Raw genomic sequence first — 23,162 nt, 5'->3', positions numbered from 1 at the left:
CACATCTTTCATTCAAATAAACCTCTTAAGGACATCAGTTTCAGGGAACTACAGTGAATGAGTGATCCTAACTGTGACGACTCCATGGTCTGTCCATAAATAACTCAGCGAATGTTAAAGCACAGACGTGCTCAGTAACATTACAGCAGCAGTGCTAAGTTGAACTGCTAAGAAACCAAGTGCAGAAATACCCCAGGGCTGAGGACAAGCCAACTCAAGCCAAAGCACAATTTTCAAACTCTAAGCAAGAGGTTCTTTCTCCACGGCTTCCCCAGAGCACTTGTCCACCTTCAAGAACACTGCAGTAGGTTTTCCTATAGCTTAGATTGGCTTGTTGTTTAAACTTCATGCTGTTTAAGGTTGGTCCTTAGTGATCAACCTCCTGAAGGTAAATAAGTGACAAGGAGAACTACCCATACCTGAGTTGATACTGCCTCACTAAAGTGGTTTAGGTCTAGACTAGTTCTTTAAGAATGAGCTACCGGGAAGTGCTTGCTGATAGAAGCCTGATATGGTTGTCTCCTGAGAGGCTCTGCCAGAGCCTGACAAATACAGAGGAGGAAGCTCACAGCCAACCATTGGACTGAGCTCCGGGGTCCCTGATGGAGAAGATGGAGAAGGGACTGAAGGAGCTCAGGAGGTTTGCAGCCCCATGGAGGGAGCAACAGTGTCAACAGACCAGATCCCCTGGAGCTCCTGGGGAGTGAACCACCAACCAAATAATACACATTGAGGGATCCATGGTGCTGGCCACATATGTGGCAGATGATGGCGTTGTCGGACATCAGTGGGAGTAGAGGCCCTTGGGCCTGAGGGTATTAAATGCCCCAGTGTATGGGAATGCCAAGGTGAAAGGATAGGATTGGGTGGGTGGGGGAGCACCCTCATAGAGGCATGGGGAGGGGGATGGGATAGGGGTTTCCAATGGGGAGACCTGGAAAAGGGAAAACATTTGAAAAGTAAATAAAGAAAATAGCCGGAGGGGGGGAAGGGGGGAGAATGAGCTACCATAACACAGGCTGCCTAGATTTTTGGCTCCTCATCTATGCAGTGGGTTTCTCTTCCACTTCTCTAGCACACAGATGCTGTCATGATGTCCACACCACCACCTGGGGGCCGTGCTGCTGGAACTCGCCAGCCAACAGAGTCATGAACCAGGACTCTTTAGAAATGAACTAGCTTCAAGTATTTTGTTACAATACAAAATAAAGCAAAGCAGGTTTCAGGGCAATGCATGGTTTGAAATCTGCTGTGAATTTTGTTTTAAACAGAAGCCATACTACTTCTCTATATACGTCTATGGACTATCGACTATCAGTTGAAACCAACATTTTCTCTTCATATAAAGAAGCCAAATCAACTTGATTAGAAAGGTTTATTATTGACATTTTCAGACAGATCAAAAAATATTCTAGAAAAGAGCCTCTTACAGATCATTCAAATAGAAATCCTCTTTTATTTAAAGTGCATCAAATGAGTTACGAAGCTGTCACAGCTAGGTTCCTCATATTCACTAATTCACTAGGAAGTGACAATTCACTTGGGCAACAGAACTGCACACTTCACTCAAGTCTGTAAAGTATAGGAAGGGCTCCTGCCTTTCCCTTAACCAATGCCATACTAATTAACTCCTCGACATACCAACTTGTCTGGTCCACAGTATATACGGTGGAGCTTCTGTACAGAGAACACAGGAAGCAAAATAAATAAGCAGATAGGTAAATAATACATGCATACATACATACATACATACATACATACATACATACATACATGTTGTCCACAAAAGTATCTTTCTTCATCAAACCCCCTTTTTAAGCGGCTTTTATCATATGGCTTCTTCTTGCAGTAAGAAAGCTCCAGATACAATCCACTTTGGATCCGGCCATTGCTTCTCACAACAGAGCAAACAAGAACCAGAGTGCAACCCATGAGAAAGGCCGCAGAAAGGAAGGTACCTGGGTCTGCTCTCTACTGAACCCTAAGCCCTAAGAAAGGGAGCTAACCTCCTAAGCCAAAGGTCGGTGGCCTCCTTAGGGAGCCAAGCAGGTTCTGGCCAGCAGTTGGATTCAGGTTCTAGGATCTAAAGATCTAAGCCTAAGCTAAGATTGTAAGTTGATATAATTACATACATCAAGAGCATCCACAAAAGAAACTGAATATTACAGGTGTACCCTTAAATGTAAGTCAACTGGCAAGGTGTGAGGCAACACAAAGTCAGAGATGAAAGGGAGCTACCAGGAGCTGTTGAGTCTTCTAGGGAAATGAGCCCATGATCCACCCCACATCCTGGGTTCTGTTCCACTTTAACTGCTGAAGTTCAAGGGTGTGCTGGGATCTGGAGCAATGATTAGCAGCAAAGGCTACGATCCCATGTAAAAAGCAGCACACTTGTAAGTGTAATTTGGATCACACACTCTTTATGAAGGTAGGATAGAGTGACAAGAGAGACCTGCCCTTCTGCCCACCCTTCTCCTCTCATGATGTATCCACAAAGCTTGGGATGCACACGCCTCACATGACTGTCTGGGAAATGACAGATCTCCTTAAAGCCAGTTGTTGGATACTCAAAAGGAAAATAATCTACTGCCTTCCCTCACCCAAGCAACTTGAAAGAGAGGAATCCTAAATGAAAAACACGGGGTCCAACTAGTCCCCAGTGCGACACACGGCTGTGCTGTGCCCACCCTCTCCAGGCTAAACACTGAGGGCCCAACGCAGCAACAGTAAGGAGTGGCCTTCCCTGCCTAAAGGTGCTTAAGTTCTCCAGAGAGAAGGAACTTCCAAAGCTCCACTGTGACTGACACTGTGGGGGTGGGGATCAGAGCAAAGTACTGTTAAAGAAAAGGCCCACACTGGGCTCTGGGATACAGATGGAGAGGGCATGAACCCATTCTGACCCACAGCAGACAAGGAGCCTGCAGCCTTCAGAGAGGCCACACGTAGTAGCAGTGCCCAGGATATTTCTGCTCTCCATCAGGGTCACTCTGAAGTCCCTCTGGCCTCCCCTGACTAGAATAATGCCCTACTTGCTTCTAAGCAGGGCCATAGTATCCAGGCTGTCTTTATTACAGCACTTACCACCCTACAATATAAATGTCTTTTAATTTGGCTGCTTCCCCACTGTGCTGGAAACTCTTTAAGCAGGGATAACATATTAGCCAGCTCTGTTCCAGCACTTAGCCCAGCCTTGCCACACTCCCACTGCTTACGGATGGAACCCACCCCTAGTCTGGGGAGACGGGAGGAAAGACACACCCTGCCAGCTAGAGTGCCCCTAGAAGGCTATGATTTCCTCAGTGCAAAGTCATGCTTCTCCATTGCTCAACTCTCCAACTAGACACAAGTACTATCTCTAGGAATTCTTTACTGGAAGTAACACTGTGTGCTATGGACACTGGTCAGCCACGAATTCTTACACCCTCTTCTAAGTACCTCTATGAACTACCCAAGAAGCATAATCTTGAATCTCAAGATTCTATGCTGAACTCCCTGAAGGAAGGAACAGGAACATGTATGCTGATAGCTCACTAGACTAGAGAAAATGAAGCTTGACTGTTTAAGGACCCTAAGAGGATGTTAGCACTTCACACAGATTCTCCCAAGACCATTAAGGGATGAAGACATGGAAGTCTGTGATGCCCATTACCAAAGCGAGTGCACAGCTTAACAGGCAAGGGCTGAGAAAAGGAAAGAACTGTAGGACGGAATGATACAGAACACAGCCTAGCAACTGGCAAGTCACACGTCTTAATTCTTATCTCCAGATGCTTTTAAGTCATTGTACAGACTGTGAAAATACAAAGCAAGATTTTGGTCTGGTGGTATACTCCTGTAATTCCAGGAGTGGGAGACTGAGGCAGAACGATCCCGAATTCTAGATGAGTCTGGGATACCTAGAGAACTGACACCAGCTTGAGCTACACACAGTCTCTGCCTCCAAAACTCAAGAAATATACTGAACGTTGGGAATTCTGATTCTCTATTTGTTCTGATTCATGTTTTAATAATTGGTGGGCATTCCATCAAAAAGCAGAGAGCCTGGAGATGCAGAGACACCAAGGAGTGACAGCCTCAGGCTTTTAACCTAGAAACAAAAGAGAATAAGTAAACAGTTACCAACAGACTGGGAACCTTAGAGGGTGGAACAGTCTCCAAGGGCAGCGCTAGAAGAACCTGTGAGCCAGTCAGAGACAGGGCTGAGGAGACTTCCTGCTGCTCCCAGCAAACCTGAGGGAGGGCCAATGAAGAAGAACCAAAGGTAAACTGGAAAAACTGCCCCACCGCCAGGCTCCAAACTGACCTTTCACTTCTAGGAATAATAATAAATTCAAATAATAGAATGAAATAGGGAGACAAGTAGGAAAGGCCTCCTTGGCTCCAGAGCCATGGGGATGTCTTAAGTGTCACATTCCCACGCCAAGCTACTGCTGAGTGCTGTGGCCACCAGGTCCCCACTGCAGTGTCACACTCCAGGGCAGACAGTGTGCTTCAACGGGTCATCTTTCCCAATGGCATACCTTCTTCAGATAATAGAATATATTCCTGAGAAAACAACCCTCTTGTCACTGCTCTCAAGAAGTCTCTTTACAAATACATTAAAGCAATAAATTCCATTAAGGAAATTGGGAGAAAAAAAAAAAGTCTAGCTTGTAACAAGAAAAAACAAGCATAGTTTGGGGATTTCTTTCTCACCCAATTGACTGGTACCAAAAATCTCGCCTCTCTGCTGAGCCCGACAGAGTGCTGTCAGGCTTGGGAGATGGCTCCATTTGTGTTTTCCAGGCAAGCATGAGGACCTGAGTTTGGATCGCTAGCACTTAAGCAAGAAGCCAGCTGCAGCAGCATGCATGGTAGCCTAGCACTGGATAAGCAGGCTGAAGGACCCACAAGTCCGCTGGCCACCCAGCTTAGCTGGATCAGCGAACTCCAGCTTCAGTGAACGATCCTGCCTGAAAAAAATATGCAGTACAGCTGAGAAAGACACCTGATTTACACCTCTAATCTCTGACCTTTGTGTGTGTGTGTGTGTGTGTGTGTGTGTGTGTGCGCGCGCGCGCACCATCTTATTGTGCCACAAAAACTTACTCTTTTAAGTTTACAAATTATTTTCCCAATATAATAATACATAAAACACTGAATAGTATATGTAAAATGGCTTAAAAAGGCTCTCATCTTACAAGAATATTGGCAAGTTGTAAGATAGGAAAGGACCTACGTAAGGGAAATGAGATGTCGGCAGTAGATGCAACTCACAGTTAGCAATTTTAAACTCAGGACAAGTACCTTCTATTATGCCCCTCCAGTGGGTGACAGGGTCAAACAACACTTTTAACAAATCTGGCCCTTAGCCTGTAACATGAGACAGCCTGTCTTGGCCCGCTAATACAGCACCCTGATTGTTTTGGAAAGCCTCATCAGAATGTACACACGCTCATTCACGTACTGTGAATTCCGCTTTCCCCATGTACTAACAAGAGCTTAACACAAGGCATACCTAAAAAATATCTGGCCTTCGGGTATTCCAGAAAAAGTCTGAGTTTAGCATGAAGACACAGAGACACGATTACAGACACAAATCTGCTCCCAGACCTCTGAGCAAGGGGCCTGGAAGCGGTAGTTTATAGGAACATTCCACCATGAAAGAAATCAGGGCACGGTGTAGGACAGGACTGATTTCAGCACAAGGCAACAGAAAATAAGCCCTGGAATAAGATGCTGCCCCAAATATCCAAATCCACAGATGTTCAATCCCTGTATATAAAACAGGATAAGGCTTGCTTATACTAAGTTATCCGTGTCCTCTCTATTCACTACGCGATCTCCATGTACATATTGGTACTTAATACTATGCAATCGTGTATGACTTACATAACAAAATATATACATGTTTAATAAAGGTTCTATTTTTTTTCAAATATTTCTGTACATGTTTGATTAAAAAACACTGACAGATATATAGCAACCATATATATATAGATATATATATCATAGATATACAGCATACAGGCTATACACACATGTGAATATCCCATCAAAAGAACCAAGGGTACAGGACAAAGGGTTCCCAGTAAGTACACACGGGACAATGTAAGCACTGATTTATACAGTAAAGGTTCATAAGCCTTTGATTAAAAGAATCCACAACTACGCAAGATAAATGAGATAAAGTGAATAGAGGAAGGTAGGGGGAAGGAGTAGGGGCAGAGGGAGGGAAAAGAAATGTCCCCTCTCAGTAGAATGCCAATAGATGAATGTAGATGCTGTAGAAGAGTTACGAAATTGCCATTTTATAAATACCACACAGACAGCCATGTTTCACCTTGTTCAAAATATGAATGGGTACTAAAGTCTGTGAGGAACACTTTGAAAAAAAAAATGGAACACTCAGTCTTAACCTATCTCCCAAGAAAAGCACCGAGTGTTAGAAAAGGAGACAGTTTACTTTTCAGGAAGACACCAGCATGACTTCGACCAGTCACCAACCTGGTCACCAGAGCTGTGAAGCCTCTGGCCACGTGCTCGCAGGCGCAGAGCATGCACCGTCTCCTCCTCGACAGTACCAGAGAATCAGAGAGGCCAAAGTTACAGGCGCTCTTCCATGCACACTGGCATGTCCTCAGGGCAGGGGAAGGCAGCGGGCTGTCTCCATTAAAACCCTGGAAACCTGGCAGCTGGACGCGTTGTGGGCTGCTCTGGATCCAGACCCCGCAGGGCAAAATGGAACAAGTGACAAAGACAGGTAAGGAATTGAGTGAGAGGCCAGCATCACATAGGGACTTCAACAGCCTACGAGGAAAGTCAGTCACTTCCAGTTAGGAAGTATACAAAGATGATAAACACTCAAAGAGCCATGCCTCGTGCCACACGCACCTCAGCACCTCCACCTTACCATCAACAGAGTCATGAACACAACAGAGGGCACAGGAAGGACACCACAGCAAATCCTAACTGGTGAGTCCACGGAAATGGTGAAATGGAGTCTTAGCACTATCCTTTTAACTTCTGTGTAAGCGGAAAACTATTTCAGAATAAATCTTTAACGACGAGGGGAAAACGTATTTTGAAAGTTGGAGGAAGAAGAGACAGACAGGCAACGACAAGACAGCATCAGAGGCAGGAACATGAAGATGAGGAGCAAGAGAAAAGTCAGAAAAGTCAGCGAAGTTGCCTAGAATGCGGCCAGCACCAGGTCACTGGCCTTACGGTACTCAGCATCTGGTTCATACCTCCTTAACAAGGAAGCCACCTGGTCCTGAGAAAAGTGGAGTGAGCTTCATAGCACATAACCCACTCTCTCTGCAGCTGTTGGTGAGCAATGTTCACCTCCCAGACTGGGTCCCAACCATTCGACAAGATGGAGGGGGAAGGAGGAAGAGGAGGCTGGAGACCTCCTCTCAGAGGAGGTAAGAGCTGGTATGGTTACCAGCTCTTGCTATTCCTGTTAAGGACCGGAGTTCTGTTCCCAGCACCGACACTGGGCAGCTCACTACACCAGCTTCAAAAGATCTGATGCCCTCCCATGGATTCTACAGTCAGGCATGCAAACACACACAAAAGAAATAAACAAAATCATTAAGAGGAGTAGCTTGTTTATTAGAAACAATAATGAAGGCGACAGCAAGGACAACAGCAGCAGCCCTTTATGCTCTAAGCTCGCTACACACCCAGCCTGCCGCAGAGCCTCTCACAAGCACCACACTGCTGCTCCACAAACTCCCCACAGCACCTGAACCTGTTTAATCCTCATTTGCGGACAGGAAACTGAGGCTGAGACGAGTTTATGCAGCCCCGGCCACACCACATCAAAGGCAGTGCTAAAGGCATGAGCCCAACTTTGCTGACACAAAACTTAACTAACCTGTTCTGCAAAACAGCCTGAGTCCAACCCCAGGATCATTTCAGCGAACTGGCTCGCACCAGTGGAAGAGCTAAGGCAAGGGATTTTTCTAAGTGGTTAACTGCTGTTTATGCTCTCTGGGCACAACTGGACTGAAAGGAAGAGACAGAGAAATGAGAGCAGTAAGAAAATCCAGTCCCTTCCCACAGAAAGCAGGTAATCATTCACTCTGCACTGGTCAACTGGAAAGAGCTGGGGTCTGAAGCCCAGATATAACAGGAGGAGCAAAAAAGACCACTGGAAGACCTCACATTAGAGAGCACCGTCACTTCAGCTCAGTGACACCAAATGAGCTAAACAGACACAGAACTGCTCCAGTTCAGTTTAGTAGAATTAAATACTCACAGTTCAATCTAGTAATTCAAAATATGTCAACACATATTATTTGCATCAATGATAATCAATTTTTGGAATTCTTAGAGTCGCTAGATATAGTGATCCAGTCAGTCAGTATTCAGCACTGTTTAAAAAAAAAAAATCCCTTTAAAAGAGAGCCATGTTTGTTTTTCTAAACCCTCCTGTGGTTCTGGCCCTGGCCCTAGCAGGCCCTCTAACTCACTCTTGTCAATAGCTGCAAAAGGCACAAATAGGCAGAAAACCCCACACCAGCTGACAAACCTTTCTTACTTCGGCTTGCTGCACATCTCCGACTTTGATACGTATGCCCCGATGCAAACTAACTCTGAGAACTGTAATTCCCCTTTGAAGAAACAGACCACAAGGGCCCATAGCCACAAGCTAGACCATCCTAGTATCTAAGAGTGGTCAACCCAGTGTTTGTAGAGTCTTCCATTAGGTCACAGAGCCTTCTCTACATTAGCCTCATGACTCAAACGCTGAGATGACCCTGTGACCACCATTACTTTATCTGTAGAACGAGGTGAACAAAATTAACTTCACCGGCACTAAATGAAATACGTGAAAAGCAAGCTAGCAACTGAGCACGGCACTCCTTAGGAACTCAGAAACACTAGCAACAAGACAAAAACGCTCCTCTGTGTCCTGAAATGCTGGAGAAAGTATACTAAATTTGAAGAAAAAATAGTAGGAATGCATGAAACCCCCCAAAAAAGGCAAGCTTGTGCATCAGCACTAATTTCGGTTCAGGAGTTAAGCTAGGTGGGTAGAAGAGGACCTGGAGCTATGTGGAGCGCCATCTAGTGGATGAAAAGCAGAGCACAGCCATGTATCATGAGCAGAATAACAACCATGAAAATGAGAATGAAAATGGCCCCTCCCCACTCCCTCTAATTTCTCAATGGGACCTGGAACCAGTAGTGACCCCAAGTGTAGGATTTATACCGAAAGGAGAGATCAAAGAGGTTGCTCCCTAACATCCATGCCCTTTACCATGCCAAGGAAGAATGCCAATAATATGCCAGAACACCATTTAAAAGCCTTAAAATAGCAGCAGAAGCGGATTGGTGAAATCCATGGAAATTTACAGCCTCCCAACTCAGAGCAAGCTCTCTTGTGCTGGGGAGGCTGCAGTGTCCAGATACGCTTAAGCTGCAGTCATAAACAGGTTTATAGAACTTCATTTGTTAAATTTAGGCTTAGGGTACTGTGTGTCGTTGACTAGCATAATGAAATCAACCAACCCTGCTGATTCTGATGGAATCAAAGGCGCTTCCTAAGCCAGGAGTTCTCTTCCAGAACTTTCAGGGCTGGAAAACTAAAATCATTCTAATATATAATAAGGCTAGATTCTATGTGTTGTCACTAGACACAGGGTACCTGCAAAATGTCACCAGTACCCAAACACTTGTCTTGGGCCAGTCCACAACAGCAGGCAATAATAATTTAGAACCTACCATGTGTTCTGCATTACACATGTGTAAACCATCAATCATACTAACAGAGCACTGGGTCCTCAACCTGTGGGTGAGCAAACTGAGGGTCTGAGAAGTTAAGCAACTGGACAAATTTGGAAGGTGTCACCTTGCATAATCACAGGATTCTTTCTGCACAGTTTGATCCTTGTTAACTGTGGCTATTCCCTAGGGAAACAGCATCCACCAGTCTCCACAGTGGCAGTAGGCAAAGTCTGCCCCTCTATAGCTCATGGAATCACTTCTGCTCTGCAAGTCACTGGTGCAAAGCTTTGCAGTTAATTAAGAGCTGTCGTTAGCCCAGTCATTGCCTGCTTGCAAACTACCCAAGGCTCCCAAGCGCAATGCCTAGTGAGCTTGGTTCATTATCTGACTCTCCTAATCTCAGCTTTCTCACCTGTAAAATGAGCTATTCTTTTCTTTTCTTTCCTTATTTTTTTTTTCTTTTCTCTTTCTTTGAGATGGATTTTTCTCTGGGCAGCTCTAGCTGTCCTGGAGCTCGCTCTGTAGACCAGGCTGGCCTCGAACTCAGAGATCTACCTGCCTCTGCCTCTGCCTCCTGAGTTGCAGGGACCAAAGGTGTGCACCAGGACTGCCCAGCATGGTTTATTCTTTTAACAATGTTAGAAGAATTAAATGAAACAATATACATAAAGCATGAAAATGAGAAAAGGCCCTCGATAAACAGCAGCTGCAACAATTAGTAATCAGAGGGCATATATGTTCAAATACACTCCCTTCCAGAAAGCCAAGACTATTCATCATGGAACTATGATCTTGTGTGTTAACACTCCCTCCCTTCCTTCTTTCCTTCCTTCCCTTTCTTCTTTTTGAGCCTGGCTTTAAAGGCTAGGAACTTTCTCATTATAATACCACAAACTAAGTAAGAATCTAATACACTCTGAACCAGTTGATTCCTTGGTGACCAAGAATTAAAAACAAAGAGCTCTGTGTGCAAGCTCTACAGGGCTCCTTCACGCAGCAGGCCCTGAGAGAAGATTCCACTTGCACACTTTCTAGGCCATGCTGTCCTGCTTTCTCTGACTCCCAGGATGCATACATTAAGTCAGATTCCTCACCTTGAACACCCACCAAGCCTCACACTAGTGTGGCTGGAAAGCTCAGGAAACAGTGGGTGGCCTTTCTGTTAAAGCACATTTTCTGACACCTCTTTTAAAAATTCATCATCACCAACAGAAATTCCTAATGGGCTTCTCCCATAATCAAACTTTTATTTAAGAAACAACGCTTATGTCCTCTCTTAAAGTATCCTTTCTAAGCACTGAAGAGTTGCAGTTCCTGCCTGACTATAAGCTCTGCCTCCTTTCCATTTTGGAGCCAGAGATGCCTCATTAGGGAAAATACACACACACACACACACACACACACACACACACACACACACAAACACACACACACACACACACAAGATGGCAGAACAGAGATAAAAGCCTTGCAAGATCCTGCATGGATCAAAGAGAATGCCCCGGAAGCACCTGGCACTAAAGAGGCCCTCCACGCACTTGCTTATATTGTAACCATTTATAAGCACTGTCCCAGAGCTAAGAACCCTGCTGTAGTAAGAGGTATGCCTTTCTCTCTCCCTTCAGTCAGATAGATGACAAGTGACAAAGGGGTCTCTGCATACTCAAGTTGAAGCTGGCATTCTGGCTTTCGGAGCAGTTCAGTTGTTCCTCTGACTTCCAGTTTCTGGCTAATCACGGCCTCAGTAGCATAAACCTTTAATACTAGCACTAAGGAAGTCAAGCAGGCTGGCAGGCAGGCAGGCAGGAGGAGCTCTATGAACTAGAACTCGAAGCCAGCCTGGTCTACATTTTGAGTTCTAGACCAGCCAGGGCCACACAGTGAAACCCTGTCTAGAAAAAGAAAAAGAAAAAAAGGAAAAAAAAAAGAAAAAAATTAAGAAAAAAGAAAGAGAGGCAAGAAGGAAGGAAGGGAGGAAGGAAGGAAGGAAGGAAGGAAGGCAAGCTGGCTGGCTCCTGGCTGGTGCCTGGAATTGCAAATTAACTCCTTCAGGTAAGAAGATTTATAAGATGTGTGCCATGTGCTTTCAGGATTCTAGTGATTCTAGTTAGACTCTATTTATATTTTAAAAAAATCCCATTATGAATTTCAGAAGGAAGGCTGATTGCACTGGAGTGCACTGGCTTAACAAGTTCCTCAGGAAAGAAAAAAAGTAAATAAACATCTGATTGTAAGCAGATCTGACAACATCTTCTCATTATCTCCTGAAAAAGACCCCTACTGTTCCTGCACACCCAGGATCCTGGCATGCTCTCCTGCTGGCTGCTGGCGTTAACACCAGATTTCACTCAGAGCCTTCCCTCCTTCCTCAGTGATGTGCACATTCGAGACCTCATCCTCACATCCCAGATGTGAGACAAGTGACATCAGTGATGTGCACATCGAGACCACATCTCACATCCCTGGTGGTCCACAGAGGTCAGGAGGCCTGGTAGTCCACAGAGGTCAGGGGGTATGGTGGTCCACAGAGGTCAGGAGGCCTGGTGGCCCACAGAAGTCAGGAGTGCTCACTGGCTGTGAACTCCTACCTTCACTCTTCCACCTCTGTGGTAATTACTCCAGGGAGGCTGGAGTTCAGTTTACAAAGCCCAAGCATGGAACCTGAGGCTACTTCCTGAAGACAGGAGGCCAGGTGAGACCAGGTCGGCTCCTAACAGGCTCCCACTCTCCCAGCAGAGTGAAGAGAACTAAACCCCAGCGTCACCCCAGGGTGGAGGTAAGCACTGGGCATCAGTGCAGATGAGAAGAAGGCAATGGAGCCCTGCACTTTGCTGAGGAGAGGAAAGCAGACGGAGGAAATAAAGCAGAAACCTGCAGGGAGAAGAGTAAAATTAGACAACACATCATGTATCTTTCAACCCAATGTGGTTAGGGAGAAGGAACTGCACATCCGGCAGCCAGGTTTTCCAAGTCTGAGCCTGTCACTAACCAACTCTCCGACAGCAACCTCACTTCCCAGACCTCCGAGGGTCAGAACAGGATAGCATGGAAAAGCCGACAACCCACTTTTGCCTTCTCTCTGATGCCCTGAAAGTGTGCCATTTTAGACAAGTTCTCTGCCTGAAAACCTGGCCCAAAGACCTCTCCATCCCTGGGGTGTCGGTGGTAATTAGAATACAAGCATCACCTGGGACAGAAGGGGCTCAGAAACATCGTTCTAGTTCATCTGACCTGACCCTCAGAACACTCTGTATCCCAGAACAACAACTGGGAACTGAGTTCCCGAGGAAAGAAGACGTCTATAAACCTGAAACTAACTCTCTCCTACAGTGAAGCACAGGGCCTTCTAGTTCGTCACCTCTTCTCCAGTAGCCAGCACAAAAAGCCCAGCACACAGGATGGATCCCAAAGTTCCAAGAGCTGGAATACTGTATCTCTCTGTAAGGCACTGCATAAAATTCAGAAGTGGCTGACCTCAAACTGAGTCACTACATCCATTTCCTCCAAATGCAAACCTGAATACTCAAAACCAGAAGAGAAACAAACAAACAAACAAACAAACAAACAAAAAATAACGGCAGCCTCCTCTGGATGAGGTAGGGAATCGCACTCGGAAGCACACAGGTGCCACACCTAGACAGCGCTCTGCTAAGCTCGCTGCTGAGCCTTCACTGTACAGGTGTGAGCAGGTTCAACCAGAGCAAAACGATTTTCCCCAAAATGGAAGCCACACCACTGAGTTCTGTTTATGACAAGGAAATATGGGCTAATGGCCCTCTTTCTGCACAAACATAGCCCCACACACAGCTTAAATAATGCAAAGAGCCCTAATATTTGAGAAGCCGAGGTCATGTGAAAACCATTTAATTTGAAACAGCCACAAAGGGCTTATCAGTGTGGACACACCGACAGTCTGACATCACTCTGCTTCCTCATGTAACCAACAACAACTAAATATAACTTGGCCAGGAATAGCCACCAATCTATACATTATCAGATGATTAAAAACACAGGGTTATGACTTGGACAGACTTTGGACAGGGAACCACCCAAAACTTGACCAAAGGGTGAGATTAAATCATGACACAAGACATTCTGGAGAGGGATTTTACAACTCAGAATATCTCCTACCAGCAAAAGCGACACACAGCATGCACCACCCCTGTAGTCTCTAACGAACCTCCCTAGCAAGAAGCACAGCAGTTCGCACTGCAGGCATGACTGGGGGAGCAAGCCTGGAAACAGTTGAGCAAACACCAAAGCTGCACTTCTTTCCTTTCTTACCAACCCTGACTTCTTTTGTCTTCAATGCCAATTAAGCACTAGCCTTACTTTTGTTGGCAAATGAAAATTTACATTTAGGGCAAAGAGAGAGAAGCAGCTACCTTCAGAAATGAAAAGTCATCTCCGTAACTCATGTCCACCATGAACCACCGGCCTGGACAAAAGGCAGCCGTGCACTTGCACTGGCAGAGGTCTCACCTGATGGCTTGTCTGCACCAGTCCTTACTTAAAGACTGTAGCGACAGTGATAACTCAGCCAGGATGCTGATCGATGTTTATGAATACCGCATTCTGAAATAACTACATCTCATTTATAATCTGTCTCATTATCGTACGGTGCTGATTACTAAACTAAAATACTGGTCACGGGGGGGGGGCTTTAATTCACAGGTGCCTTGGCGTGGGAATGAAATCCTTCACAAGTCTACAATGGAAGTCTGTTTCTTCAAAATGCAGAAAGAGCCCCCTGTCTCCTACAGCAGCATCAATCTTTCTAAAGGACACAGTACTTCCCTCTCTTACACTAAATTAACCAGGAGCAATCATATTCACTGTATTGATTTCAATAGTGGTTTAAATGGACGTGCCAGAAGAGTTCATCTTCTGGGGGGAAGTTGCATGTAGAAAGAAGAATGTCTTTCCAGACAGAAGATGTGGGTTCAAATTAATTCTCAGTACCTACAGGCTGGTATGCAGCAGGGGTCCCAGCACCCTCTGTGAAAGCACTGATTGTCCTGCTTCCAGGGCTGGAAATGTGAGGGTGGAACTAGACAGCAAGTCTTCAACTGCCATGGAAACTTTGTAACTACTGTGCAAAACCTTAAGGACAGTGAGCTTTGGAGATACTAGCTGCAGAGTATCTCTAATCTGCCACACCATAGAAAAGGTTCATCTCAGGATCCACCATTCCCACCTGTGGGAGACTCCAGCAAAACCTCTAAAAAGAGACTTTCCTTGTATATAAATGTACATATACATATATGTGTATTAGATGAACATATATATATATATATATATCAAAATAAGAATAACAACGCTTTCATGCAACTAGTAAAAGGTTGGCTAGCAGATTTCAAATAAAACTTTACCAAAAATCACCCAAATGCTGACTTCAGACCTGATTTTTTTTTTAAGGCACTCGTAATGTTGGAGTTACATAACAGACCATAATTAATATTTCAACTGACAGAGCACTGTGTTCTGGGTATCGGGCTCCATCTCAAGGGATGTGAAAACTCATAGTAACAGGAGCATCCCGGCAGCAGAGCTCCCTTCACAGGTAGGAAATGTACTTCTCACAAGAATTAACAGTCCTGATGAAAAAGCGCAAGGCAACCAAGTTCAAAGCCAAACAAGTCCTAAAATATACCTCCCACAGAGTCCGCTTCAAGGAAGGGAGCCACTACGAACCCCAGCAGACACAGGAACGGAGGGGACTGTGAGCATCCTAACAGCACACGGCGATGACAACACGGCACAGGGAAACAACCCGGACTTTTAAAAGCACTCCTTATCCTTTGAAACCCGTGTCCCTGATTAAGTACGACCCACGTTGGATTTGGTCTCTTGACCCGGAAAACTGTACTTGGCTTCACAGTGCAGACCATTTCTAATCCACTGATCTCACACAACGTACAAAGAAATGTCCTAGAGATGACAGCCCGGCAAGCAGCAAAAGATAGACATAAAGCATAGGGAGTGGGGAGTACAGTTCTAACTGCAGGGACCCAACTACAAGACTGTTCAGAAGGAGCAGGCAGTAAAACTTAAAATTTCTTTCTCACTAATTTAAGAGTGAACGCCCATTACTTTTTCACAGGCTCTGTTACATTAAAGAAATCAAAATAAGCATGCCGTTAACGGGAGAGGCTGGCAAACATTTCTGTGCAACAATTCAAAGACGCTTCAATTCTTGGAGAAGGTACGTCTTTCCGCCACCCCTACAAGAGGACAACAGCCTATTCCTGACAACTGACTACAATAGGTAAGTAACTAAGGTCGTGCTTGTCAAGCATAGGTGTCTACACACAAATAGAATATGTCTGCCTCATGCTTCTCTCCCAACAATAAGAGTCAGGGCCAGCACTGTGAGCAGCATACCCCCAATAGGACCCACTGCACAAAGTGAGTCATAAAATGGTTACAGATCTGACCAGATAATGTCTCTGTCGTAGCCCTGAAAAAAAAAAAAAAAGAAGTAGGGAAAAGGAAAGGGGAAAAATAAAAAATAAAAGAAAAGAACCAGAGAGGTTCCCAGACCATCTTCCTCTGAGACATGAAACATGCTGGACCCAGGTGTAGCAGGTAGATCCGGGGAAGGCAGGCTTCATTTACCTTCCATCCCAACAGATGATTCAGGAAGCAGAGGAGAAGTAAACCTGAAGAATACTGTCCTGGGTAGGCGTGCCTCCATAAACCCCAGTGTCCCTGTCCTTGGCACTTCCCAGTTCCTTTTCCACCCGCGCTGGTTGGAGGAGTGTGAAAAATGGCACAGGCGGGTGGTTCCTTTGGCAATGTGTTCAACCCTAAGCCTGACACCAATGAGGGTCACCCGCCCAGCTTGTCTCAAAAAGAGAAAGGGCGAGCAAGAACTGGCTCTCTGGCGGGCCTCCTCTGCCAAACTGAGACCTCCAAGGGCCGCCTGCCTGCCAGGCTGGCATGAGTGCCCGCCCCCAGGAACGGCAAACTGTCCAGCCGGCGGCCGCCTAGGCACACACACACAGAGAAAAACCGTGGGAGAGAGGCTGGGCTCCTCCCTCGGGGCGGCCGTAGTCCTCCCCTCTATCATGCTTGGAGGATCTGACCCTAAACCTCTTCCAAGGTCCCCAAACTTCACTAACAACCCAAGCACCTGTTCCCTTCACCTCCTGCGCAGCCGATCCGCTCAAGCCCATCCTTATCCCTGCTGCGCTTTCTTCCAGCTCCTTGGACACCCCGAACAGCCCAGGTCCCGGGGCGCCCCGCTCTCTCTCCTCTCTCTCCCGCGAGCTCATCCAGGATCGGTCCAGACACAGGCTCCTACACGCTCGCTGTCCTCCGCCCAGAAGTTTCCCCTGGGTCTACCAGGGTCCCCACGGAAGCACCTCCAGTCCCAAGCTGATGTCGGGCCTCCCTCCCGCCTCCCCGGAGCCGGCAACGAGGGTGCCGTTAACGGCCGCCGAGCTCACCTCGGTTCACCAAGCGCAGGGCGTGCGTGAAGGAGGGGTCCAGAGAGTCCTTCTCCGCCATCAGCTCCGGCAGGTACTTCTCCTCCATGCTCGCCGGCCGCCGGGCCCGCTTCTCCGCCCCGCGGCGCGCGCGCGCCAGCCGCCCCGCAGCCCGAGCCGCCCGCCCCCGGCGGCGCGGACCCCGCCAGGCGCCTCGGCGGCCAAGCCGGGCGGGCGGCCGGGCGGCGGCGGCGGCTCGGGGCGGGCGGCGGCCGCTCAGCCCGGCCCCGTGGAGCCCCAGATCACCGCGCTGCGGGCCGCGGGCTGCACGGCGGCGGGATGAGCGAAAGGAGCGGGCCGGGAAGCCGAAGAGCGCTGGCCAGTCTCGCTCGCCGGCTGCGACGGCGCCCAGCTCTGCCGCGACCCGCCCCGCGCGCCACCCCGCGCGCTCTGAGCCGCCGCGCAGTGCCCCGCGCCCTCCCCGCCCCGCCCGCCGCGCCTGCGCGCTGTGCCGACCGCCCGGCGCGCGCCGCCTCGTGGGGGCACTGGGACTGCGCGGGCCCGCGACGGGGACATTGTAGGGGCGCTTCTGGTCCCTAGACCCGGGGTCTCCATCCCGGGCTCCCCGATGAGCACCTCTAAGCTGTCCAGCACTGCCTTGTATGTGCAGTCTGGGAAACTGAGGCTCACGGGTCAAGTGGCGCGCCCAAGGTCACCCGTCCTAGCGAGGAGGGACAAGGGCAGAGCCTTTGGAACCCAGGTTCAAACTGCCAGGCTCTGGGAACAGTCAGTACGACCAGGCTCCTGATTTGCCACAGCTCCGCGGACTTGCCTAACTTAGGTCGCTTTGCTGTCCGCCGCTATTTGTACGAAAATAGTACAGGGCCGGGCTTGAAACGCCAGCCTCCAGAGACCCTTGGCGCAGAGGTCGGTTACATAAAAGCGCCTGCCCTTCAGACTGTCTTTGTCTTCCAAGACTTGTTCCGGGTTGCCCTTCTCCTTACATGGAGGTGTCTGGACATGGATGAATGAGCCTCTCTAAACTGTCCCCAGTAGGGAACCTACCACGCTGCACATAGGTGGTGATAGCTTCTGTCGCCCTCAAATGCTCTTCTAGGCTTCTTTTAGACCCTTTGAGGGTAAATGTCCCACCCTAGGCCCAGGACTCCTGAGTCCCTGTTCAAAGGATATAGTCCCAACCTCAATAACAAGAGTCCCTTTACAGTCCTCAAGACTTCCCCAGAAAATCCTAAACTCTTCGGGTTTTTTTTCCTCTCCCTGTACTCTAAAGCCATCCACAGAACTACGACTGCTTTCATTAGCCTAGGGCTATCTTGGGGAACAGCAAATTTTGTCTGTCTGAGGGAGAGGTCTCCAACACCTGACGTCAGGGACAGACGTGGGGAGAGCACTAGAAAAGTTTGCTGAAGGAATTCCCCAAGTACCTGACCTCTTTGTTCCAGCCTTGTTACTCACCTGGTTGCAGGTCAGGTGCGACTCAAGAGTCCCCTGCAACAACCTCCCCCTTGTGTCTCTTTAGTCAGAACTGGCAAGAGGCAGTAAAATACAATGGTTAACTAACTGTGACCCTTTAGCAAACTTAGGTCCTCTGTACCTCAGTTTCTCCATCTATCCCACGGAGATGAGAAAAGATTATTTCTAAGGACACTCATGAGGATTTACTACTTCACAAGCACCCCCCTGCACAAAATGAAAGCCAGACTGTTCTGTGGCAGTCTCCTTCGCATGGCTGCTCTCTGAGGCAGAAGCTTCAAAAGGCAGCAGGCGACACCATCTGTGTGGTCCTCTGTGCTGGAGATGAAGCCCAACCCCAGCAGAGGAAGCTCCTAAGGGTAGACCCTGCTTCTGCTCCTAAGCCCCATGCTGGGCTGATCTGGTCTGGTCTGGTCATGCAGTGTGTCCCAAGCCTGAGCCTCACATCTGGACCTCCAACACCTAAGTTCTGTCAACTGTCCCTTGAGTCAGTTGGGGAGTTCTTAAGGGAAGGCTTTCTCCTTTTACATCTGAAGGAAGTACATGCCTCTTGCTCTAGTCTCCCTAGACTTGAATTCCAGGGATTCTCTGACAAGCACTACTGGAGAGGAGAAGCAGTCAGAGTACCTGGTGAAACAGCGCTTCTTGCCCCATGTCTTCCATTTTCTGCCTCGGTAGTAGTCTAAACTTTCACTGATGAGTATCTCTATTAAGCAGTTACTAATTATCTTTATTAAGCATTTACTAATTATCTTTATTATGAGCATTTACTAAGTGCCAAGCTGCTCTGGCAGCTTTATACATCGCCCTCTTGATACCTGCAGGAGAGCTTCCGTTTATCACCGTTTACTCATCAAGAAATCTCCAAGGCTGAGTAATTTTATACTTTGCCAACTGTGCCACCACTGGCAATCTGAGATTCCAGGCCTCCCTATTCTAAAGCCTTCCCACACCGAACCCAGGTAGTGATCTGAGACTGATTAGATCTGTGTCTCACCCTCCATGGAGCTTTTGGCAGAGATGTCCCACCAGCAGCTGGGGAGGAGGACTGTATAGACAACAGAGATGCTGAAACGTCTGCTCTGGACCCTCCCCCTCACAGAAGCTTCCAAGAGGGCAGGTGCCCAGCACGGTGAGTGCCCATGCTGGGTCCTCCAGGGTAGAAGACTGATGTTCCTGTAAGAGGCTCAAAAAATCGTCCCCACCCACCAGTCTGGCTGGACCATAAGATCCAGTGCAGGGCACCACCACCATGTCTTGCTGCCTACTCTGCTGTTCTTCATGAACCCACCATCCCATGGTCTCTGACTTTCAAGTCCTTTAGAAAATAAAAGATGGGTCTTGGAGAACGTTATAGCTCTCTTGCAAACATCAGCAGGCATTGATATAAATTTAAGTCTTTGGGATTCTAGGCCAGAGATCTTTCTTTGCTTCTAGCCAAGCACATCCTGTGTGCTGAGACTGCTCTGGAGTTAGAGGCAAAAGAGGTCTCTGGTCAAGGCACCTCTGGACAAGGGCGCAATGCCCCTGTTGCCTTTACCCAAGACTCTACAGCTTCTGTCCACACTCCATGGAGTCCCTCCGCTGGCATAAGAAACCAGAACTACCTTTTCACCAGATCCAGGTCCCAGACTTTCAGTCCCAGAGATGCAAGGAGTATTTCCCAAGCCAGTGCTACCCATCCTTCCAAGCTACCAGAAAGAGCACAGCCAGTGCAACCCCAGAGGGATGGTTGTCATTTTATAATCTCCACCAACCTCTAGCCCTTCTCTCCCAGGGAGAGAGAGAGATGATATATCATTGGCCTCTGACATTAGCTCCAGTGAGTCATACACTGCTGCTGTGCTTGACATCATTGGGGCGTGCACCAATCCCAGCCTGTGTCTTCTATGTAAGGATTGCTGCCCACATTGCAAACTTCCCTTTGAATGTGTAAGAGATGTGAGCCCTGTGTTACACTCTCATGGGTGGAAAAAGTCCAAATCAGGACTCATTCTGGCCCCCATATCCCTTGCTTACTAGCTACCAGTCTCACCCCAGCAAGCACTACCTCTGAGCACAAGGAAAGAGTGATAGCCATCCTTCAGTGTCAGTTAAGATGTATACCTCACTAACCTCCTCATAGACACATCGTCAGTGCTTTCTGACTCCACCTCCTCTCTGCATCAGTGTTATTTATGCTCTTGTTCATGCTTACAACACTGAGTCTTTGTCTTCTGTGTCCTCAGAAGCTTCTCAGCTCCTTAGCCCAGCGTCTGGTTGAACAGTCAGTTCAATGCAAGCAGTCATTTACTCAGGGATCACTCCTCCTAAAAACAAAAACAGAAACACAAACAAAAACAAAAACATTCTCTAACATCACTGCTACTCAAATCTTCAAGACAGTGGCTTTGTCATGTAAGGAGGACACCAAAAGATGGCATAGCCTCACCTAGAAATCCATCATGAGCATGTTACAGCAAAAGACACCAAGAAGATCCACTCTGATCTCTGACTCCAGTTGTTGCCATAGAAAACAGGTTATGCAAGCTTAGACTGTGGCTGGAAGAACAGAAGCCAACCCTGGTAGGGAAGGAGAAACTTTGGAAGGTAGGAGTCCTCACAATTCAGAGCACATCCACAGATCAGGAATGACTCCATGAGGCCTCCCATACAGGAGACAGCTGGAAGGAAGCTCAGACATCAAGTAAGTGTGGCTAAGAAACTTGAAATAGTCCAGATGTTGGAAGGAGAATTAGATACATCTGCTCATGTGCACATGCATACACATGTGATCATAATATGTACACAAAGAAAGAAACACATACACACATGCACATATACACAAGACATTCAGATAATCTATTATTTCTATTCCACTCAGTCTAAAAACAGGAAAATCATCTCATTCACATACCTGGAGACACCTAGCCTGCTTGCTCAATATTCACACGCTTTCCATGCAAGTCCTCTTTCGATCTGGTGGATGGCAAGGCCAGGTCCTCTTGCACATTTATTTCTCTTTACTGCAGCAAAGCCACCCAGCCAACGTCTGTTCAGTAGGGAAGATGCCACAGATATTGCGCACACACCCCCTCGTGGCCAAATTAAGAAGCACATTCCCTTGAAAGTTGGAGTACTGTGACAGCCACTTGGGTTTTGCCCTCCACTGAAAGGAACTCCGAGGACTGTAATGACAGCCTAAGAAGGAAAATAATGAACTTTCTAATGTGAAGAAAATGAAAGGGGAAGAAGGCAGTGAAATGCAAGTGGGGGGAAGAAAAAGAGAAAGTGGGAGAGGGCTGAACAAAAGAAAGTAAAAGAGCAATGCACAGAAAAGTAGAGTAACAAACATAGGGAAGTCTTCCTGTGCTTAAAGGTAGGCTCACAAAGGAAGTAGCAAAGGAACAAGAATCAACATGTCCAAGCCAGGCAGTGGTGATGCATGCCTTTAATCCCAGCACTTGGGAGGCAGAGGCAGGTGGATTTCTGAGTTCAAGGCTAGCCTGGTCTACAGAGTGAGTTCCAGTACAGAGTCAGGGCTAGGGTTATACAGAAAAACCCTGTCTTGAAAAACGCCAAAAAAAAAAAAAAAAAAAAAAAAAAAAAAAAAAAAAAAAAAAACATGTCCAAGTTCCTTGATGTGACAGCAGCCAGGTGTGTGCAAAAAAGCCATTTGACCCCATCAGGACCTGCGTTGGTAATTCCAAATCTGCTTGTCTCTATTTCTAAGCCTGGAAAGTGTAACAAGTAACAATTGCTTTCTTCCTATTTGATTGAGATCTGATAAGACCAATAAGACTCACAGAGAAGACCCTGGAAAGTACCATGTGTTCTCTGATCTAGCCATGGTAGAAGTGGGTTTTGTTATTTCCCTTGATGTGGGAGCTACCCTGTATCCTTCACATATTGTTCTAAAAATGTGATGTGGTGGTGGAATGCACCAAGTTATCACCCACTCCGGAGCTTTGTAAGATGCTACGATTTGAAAAGCACAGCTGAAATGTAAAACATTATTGCCACAATAGTAAAAATATCCATATCCATCTCCTAGACCACTGTTTCATGTTAGGATGCATAAAAATACACGCAAAACAATTTTGTCTACATGGTGGGTTTTTGGGAGAGGGGACTCAGTAAAACTGCACATATTGAGTTTGGTAAAATAATCAGAAATAAAATACTTTTTGGCAGTATCAGACTATCTATACAAGTACAGCAAGCCAGGTAAAGTGATGACATTTTTAAAGTCCAGTACATTGGATGTCATATAAGATGACCAGTGTTGGGGGCTAGAGAGATGGCTCAGCAGCTAAGAACACTTGAGGCTCTTGCAGAAGACCTGAGGCCTGTTGCCAGCACCCAAGTCAGGGACCCATAACTGCTTGTAACTCTAGTTCCAGGACATCTGACACCCTCTTATGGCCTCCGCTGACACCTGCACTCATCTCAACATACCAAAACACAGATATACATATATACAGGTAATCAAAACTAAAATAAACTAGTTTTTTTTTTAAAAAAAAAAAAAAAAAAAAAAAA

The 23,162-nt window shown here is 46.9% G+C and overlaps 1 protein-coding gene and 1 long non-coding RNA gene across 3 annotated transcripts in view; one reads left to right on the top strand and one right to left on the bottom strand.

Annotated features, from left to right (window-relative positions):
* The window catches only part of Khdrbs3 (KH RNA binding domain containing, signal transduction associated 3), a 158,966-nt gene extending 141,384 nt beyond the window's left edge, over positions 1–17,582 (bottom strand). The window contains exon 1 of one of the 2 annotated variants that reach the window (XM_031359407.1): positions 17,169–17,582. In XM_031359407.1, coding sequence (XP_031215267.1) covers positions 17,169–17,256 — 88 coding nt within the window. In that variant the 5' untranslated portion in view covers positions 17,257–17,582. The remainder of the gene's footprint in view (positions 1–17,168) is intronic. The other variant, XM_031359408.1, reaches the window with a different exon arrangement.
* A 140-nt stretch (positions 17,583–17,722) lies between these two features.
* LOC116082112 overlaps positions 17,723–23,162 on the top strand; it is a 14,203-nt gene continuing 8,763 nt past the window's right edge. The window contains exon 1 of the long non-coding RNA XR_004115174.1: positions 17,723–19,773. This is a non-coding gene — a long non-coding RNA (uncharacterized LOC116082112). The remainder of the gene's footprint in view (positions 19,774–23,162) is intronic.

Source organism: Mastomys coucha, unplaced genomic scaffold (assembly GCF_008632895.1).
Source record: "Mastomys coucha isolate ucsf_1 unplaced genomic scaffold, UCSF_Mcou_1 pScaffold7, whole genome shotgun sequence".
NCBI classification, from domain to species: Eukaryota; Metazoa; Chordata; class Mammalia; order Rodentia; family Muridae; genus Mastomys; species Mastomys coucha.
This window is presented reverse-complemented; position numbering and strand designations above follow the sequence as displayed.